Source organism: Rattus norvegicus, chromosome 8, assembly GCF_036323735.1.
Source record: "Rattus norvegicus strain BN/NHsdMcwi chromosome 8, GRCr8, whole genome shotgun sequence".
In the NCBI taxonomy this organism is placed as follows: Eukaryota; Metazoa; Chordata; class Mammalia; order Rodentia; family Muridae; genus Rattus; species Rattus norvegicus.
In genome coordinates this window covers 49,245,689-49,251,688 of record NC_086026.1, presented here as the reverse complement: position 1 = coordinate 49,251,688, position 6,000 = coordinate 49,245,689, and the positions used below count along the sequence as shown (strand labels likewise).

The window sequence follows — 6,000 nt, the reverse complement described above, 5'->3', positions numbered from 1 at the left end:
GGAAAGAAGGGATATTGTAGGTAAACTTATTATGTAGCTGCTATTCTTATGTGATTTTGACACTTTAGAGAGACTGAGAGGCAGGCAGTCACAGGGCACCACTAAGTGAGAGAAAAAGCCCTTGACAGCTTGTTGCCAGACTTGGAGGTTTCTGGGAACTCAAAGAGACTTGACGTATTCCCTTTCTAAGATCCAGGAGGGACGATTCTGCAGTTCTCCAGCAAGACTAGTACTGATTCTCCACCGTCACTCACTGATCGCATGTTAATCCTAGCTGGCATTTTTTCAGTCACAGAGACACACATTAGAATTGTGCAATAATGTAGGTAATAGCAGGTCATTGAAATATGGCTTGGACTTCAAAGATATTCATTAACGTCATAAAATTTTTGATTCTTGGAGTTTCTTTAGATATCGAAAGGAGAAAATAATTCTGGTAGGCAGAATCTAAGCAGACTCCAGCATTGCTACAGATGACTACATTCTCCCTAAATAATTGTGTTTCTCCAAATGTGTACTTAGCTCTTTACTTACTTCACTGGTGGTCTGGCACCACCCTTTGTCTTAGCAATGGGAAAGTGACTCTCTTGGTGACAGAAACTCACCTGCCATGCAGTGAACTGGACAGCCGCCTAGGATTGGACAGGTCCTAGGGTGTCTTCTAAAAGCCTTGGGTAATGGAATCTGCTAAGAACCATTAAACACATGAGAAGTTCAGATCTAAAATTGTGCAAAAATTAGGTCTCATCACTACTGTAATACCACAGAACAAAGTGCTGACCCTCAGGTGAGATTATTCAATCAGTTTTTCACCCTGAGTTTTAAGACGGGTAAGTTATACCTTAGCAGGTCGGAGCCACAAAATGTTGAGACTAACACAAATGTATCTTTTATGTAGCTGTGGGAGTTCAAGGATGCTTCTAAATCAAACTAAAACAAAGGTGTTTTCTTGGAACTTTTTCTTCTGATATGCATTTGTGTATACCACTGCTTAGATTTCTAGGTCTGTATCTCAGAGAAGTATACCTAATCATTTCACCACCACTGTTAAAGACATGGGATGTAACATAAAGTCTAGTACTATGAACATGTTTAATTATTTGTTAATGTTTGAGTGATCCTTATTTCTCTATAGGGAGAATGATCCAGGGTGGAAGAAATGTCAAATGTGACCCTAGTGACCACGTTCTTCCTCTCAGGTATCCCCCACGCACCAGCCCTGGACACCATGCTTTTTGTAACCTTCTTGATGATTTATTTTCTCACCGTGCTGGGCAACTTCCTCATTCTAATGGTGATCAGGGTGGATTCCCACCTTCACACACCCATGTACTACTTCCTCACCAACCTCTCCTTTATTGACATGTGGTTCTCCACAGTCACAGTGCCCAAAATGCTGATGACTTTGGTGTCCCCAGGGGGTGGGGCTATCTCCTTCCACAGCTGTGTGGCACAGCTCTACTGCTTCCACTTCCTGGGTAGCACCGAGTGTTTCCTCTACACAGTCATGTCCTATGATCGCTACCTGGCCATCAGTTACCCACTCAGGTATAGCAGCTTGATGAGTGGGAGAGTGTGTGCCCTCCTGGCAGCAGGAACCTGGCTCACTGGGTCCCTGCATTCTGCTGTCCAGACCACACTGACCTTCCGTTTGCCCTACTGTGGACCCAACCAGATCCAACATTATTTCTGTGATGCACCTCCCATCCTCAAGCTGGCCTGTGCAGACACCTCAGCCAATGAGATGGTCATCTTTGTGAACATCGGGGTAGTGGCTTCTGGCTGCTTTTTTCTGATTTCCCTGTCTTATGTGTCCATTGTCTGGTCTATTCTGAGGATCCGTACTTCAGAGGGCCGACACAGAGCTTTCCAGACATGTGCGTCACACTGCATCGTGGTCCTCTGTTTCTTTGTGCCCTGTGTTTTTATCTACCTGAGGCCAGGCTCCAGGGATGCTGTGGATGGAGTGGTGGCCGTTTTCTACACTGTGCTGACACCACTACTCAACCCTGTTGTGTACACCCTGAGGAACAAGGAGGTGAAGAAAGCACTCTTTAAGCTCAAAGACAAAGTAGCACATTCTCAGAACCAGTAACCACTGGTAAGTAGATGCTTCAGTTTTTCAACATCAGCAGTATCATTTAATTATAATCCATCATTCCATCCAGCTTCTCAGGTATATCCAGTTCTAATATCTTCTAAGGATCTTCAAAGTTCAGTTAGATCTCTGCCATGTCACAAATATGCTCATAGTTTGATGCTTTATCTCTTTGCAAATGATTTGATTCTATCTTAAAATATCATCAACAGAATCCTGTGCTGTTGTCTCTGTTGTTTTATGAGGTTGAAAATGTCTTTCAGCTGACCTGCTAGAATGCCCCTTTTGGCTTCATTTCTAGTCTGCTAGTACTTACATGTACATAGTCATGGTCCCATTGCAATTAGGAGAGGTCATGTCATTCTTTGGTTTAGTTCTTCAAATACGTTTTTACTCTTTCAGGAGTTGTGTGTTTGTTTGTGTGCATAGATATGAAAACCTATCCAAAACAAGATCTATAACATGTAATATGTAGTTTCCTATGAATATTTCTGCACCTGAATGCACTCGTGTATGAATCTTTGTATAAGTCACCTTTTTTTTTTATAAAAAATTACCTTCTAGAAATGCTTCATTTCTTGTGGGCAAATATTCAACTATTCAAATGTGTAACAATTGAGTGAAATTACACTCTTGTATACTCACATAATGGGGTAATATAGAGCAATGGTCATATGATCTACAACCCTCTATAACATGCATTTGAGAGTTACAATTTTTCCTACATTTGATATGATTCAACACATAAACCTCAAAATATGTTAAATATACAAATATATTATATTATAGCCAATATCATAAAAAATAATATTCTAGTAGCCTACCCTTGTTAAAAATAAAATCCTAGTCACATTCTCTCATCAAAAATAAAATCCTGGTCACCTACCCTCCTTAGAACATGGCAGACTCTTCCATCACCAGGAGAGACACTTTCTTATTGGTTAGACAAAATGTGGTTCAATATGAGACAGTCAGTGAGGTAAATGATCTCCAGTGATGTTTATAGGTCAGTACACATTTCAGGAAATATGATAATCAAGGAGGAGTTATAATGGACTGGGAGATTTAATATTTTAAGGATGTTAATTCTTAGACACTCTTAGAATTGTGTAAGAGGTTGGGGAAGATCGGGATAAATCATTTCTTTTGGAGATGGCAAGATGGTTGCACTCATGAACATAATAGCTCTGAGGCTACTCACACAAGAGGCACACAAAATCCACCTACTCAACCTTCATGCAAGCAGGGAGGAGTAGAATACAGTCTGAGAAGCTGATATGCTGTTGACAATTGATGCTTCCTAGAGGAAGGGAAGTCATTTGTCTGCAGGGGTTTTGTGCCTTCTAAGCTGACTATGCTCTAGTAGATAGATGGAGGGCAGTGCTAATTAGACTCAGTGGGTCATTAGTGAAACTGAAAATAAGACATTATGAAGATGAGAGAGGGATGCATATGTTAAGTACCCAGGTTTTATATGGGGAGAAAAAGGGTGAACATGATTCAAATACCTTTTATATTTGTATGAATGTCTGAAAGGATGTATCAAATATTATATCAAAGATGCTTAATTTTAAATATTACCATTGAGTTTCCTACTGTGCTGTTAAGGTTCTTGTGAACTCCCCCATTTCATCAATGTAGAAAGGGTAGGCAATGATGCTACTGGAGTTCTCCTTTTAAGCTTTTTTTTGAGTATTTGTCTAATTCTTAATCATCAAAAATGTTTGAATACTTTATAGGGCAAAAGGAGTTTTGTCAATGAGAATAAGTTTCATAAATTAGGATATTTCCCTGGGTTAATCCTAAAGTTCCTCTTATAGTAACCATAATGACCCAATGTCATCAGAAGGCATAAAAGAAAAATGCAAATCATAAGCAAGAGATGTAATAATAAGGCAGCTGCTGGAAAGATAAGCTCAGAAAAATGAAATGGTCTAAAATAGAGGAATGCATGTCAATGTTAAAATCTAGAAAGAGCAAGTAATGGAATGGTCTCCTAGTGTCTCCAGAAGAAATTAATTTTATATTCACATTTTTATTTTTCTGTTCCCCAGACTATAAAGATGGTGAACTTGTGTTGCCTTAATAAAGGAAGCCAAGGTGTCTGTGCGTCTATATAGGACAACATGAGGATGGGCAGCAAATTTCAGGAACAACAGCCTGGGTCCATGGACCAATAGACAATCAGTGCTGTCTGGATAGAAGAGTTCATGGACCCTCTGAGCAAAGGGCCAGGAGTCAGCAAGGCACATAGTCTCTCACTCGTCATGATTGCTGTACCTGAGCAGGTAATGATGAGCAAGGAGTGCTCATAGGACATAGTCGTAGGACACAGGAAACATTCAGTTAAGTCTCTATTGCAGAGAACTAGAACTTTGCCTGGCACATACTACATTTATGCTTTCTCTTTCAACAGAGTGAAGGCTAGCATGCTTTTCATATCCCTTCTTCTGTTACAAATGCCAAATTTTGGAAATACAGAAAGCCATAGTTACCCTGGTAGAAAGATGTTCCTAATTACTAAGTTGGGCCAATGGTACTTTTATTTAGAAACTAAACATGCAAAAGAGATTTCAACATGTATCTTTTAAAAATTAGGAAAAGTAGATTTGCACATTCCCAGGCCCAACTTAGATCATACATGTCATGCCCTGGCACAGACTGTCAAGTTTCTTAAAATGCCCATATGCTGGGTCACAAAACAAATATTAACATATGCAGGTAAATAAAATATCTCCATATATGGTATCTGTCCACGATACAATAAAATTTAGAATTAATAATGAAAAACTCTAATACCACATTAGTAAATGATGGATGGGTAAGAAGATATCAACAATAAATAAATAAAAACCTGGAAAGAAATGAGAATGAAAACACACCACAAAAACAATCCTGAGGCATCCTACAGGAGCCCTCTGAGGGGAATTTATGGCTCCAAATGCCTCCATTAAGAAAAACCTAGGAGGAGTTGAAAGAGAGGAAATAAGTGTAGTCAGAGATAAATCAGAAAAAAGGAAGATAGAAATAATTTTAAAAATCAAAAGAGAAGGGACACAGCGGCTTCCCTACCTGGCTCTGCTACCACTGCAGCAGAAGCACCTCAGGACATCAACTCACACCCGAAGAAAAAGTAATTGGTTCTTTTTAAACCAGGGCACATCAGTTATACAGAAAATCAACTTTGGGGAACAGTCTTCAAGGGAGCCGGGATGAGCTGATACAGTCTCAACAGATCACCCTCCCCCCACCTTGCTCTTCAAGTTCTTCTTCAATTTGATAAAGCTATAAATTCAGTATTGGCTCCAGGAGTCAGGAAGAGTCAATTTCAGGGACTCTCTAAATACATACAGATTATGTGATAATGTTTGGACTTTTGTATTGAAAGATGTTGAATTCAGAGAGGTGACAGAACTTATTAAAGTGGTTAAGTGAAAATTGTAGCCTGTGATGGTAACAATACTGGCTCCAATCCTATGAAATGAGTAGAAAATGTGGTTTTCTTTTTTATGCCAACTTCAATTATTTTCATCACTTTTTGAATAGAAACATAGAAGAGACTTTTTAAAAAATGTATTCTCATGGTGCATAAATGACAACACTGTGCTGTATATACTACCCAAGGGTCCCACAGAGAGAAACATGTGACTCTGTTCTCTTAAATGACCTTTAGTACATAGAATAAAGAAATGTACCTTTTTTGATGATAAACCAAAAGTGGTTGCCTTCATAAGAATCTTCTTCAGTAAACTCATTTTAAAACTTAAAAATAATCAAAAGAGAGAAAGATATGATTCAAATGAACAGAGTAAGAAATGAACAGGGAAACATTCTGACAGACACCAAAGAAGTTCAAAATACTGTGGGAACTTTGTAAACCTATATTTCATTAAGTTAAAAAA

General features: G+C 38.9%; 1 protein-coding gene and 1 pseudogene across 1 annotated transcript; both read left to right on the top strand.

Annotated features, from left to right (window-relative positions):
- Window positions 1-1,159: 1,159 nt before the first annotated feature.
- Window positions 1,160-2,095, top strand: Or10g9 (olfactory receptor family 10 subfamily G member 9). Its single transcript, NM_001000478.1, has one exon. It carries the CDS (start codon window positions 1,160-1,162, stop codon window positions 2,093-2,095), a length of 936 nt encoding a protein of 311 aa, NP_001000478.1.
- Window positions 2,096-4,911: 2,816 nt separating this feature from the next.
- Window positions 4,912-5,583, top strand: LOC103693061 (transcription initiation factor IIA subunit 2 pseudogene; annotated as a pseudogene).
- Window positions 5,584-6,000: the final 417 nt, after the last annotated feature.

Coding starts and splice junctions, on each gene's coding strand:
- Or10g9 (NM_001000478.1), top strand. CDS start 1,160: ATGTCAAATGTGACCCTAGTGACCACGTTCTTCCTCTCAGGTATCCCC.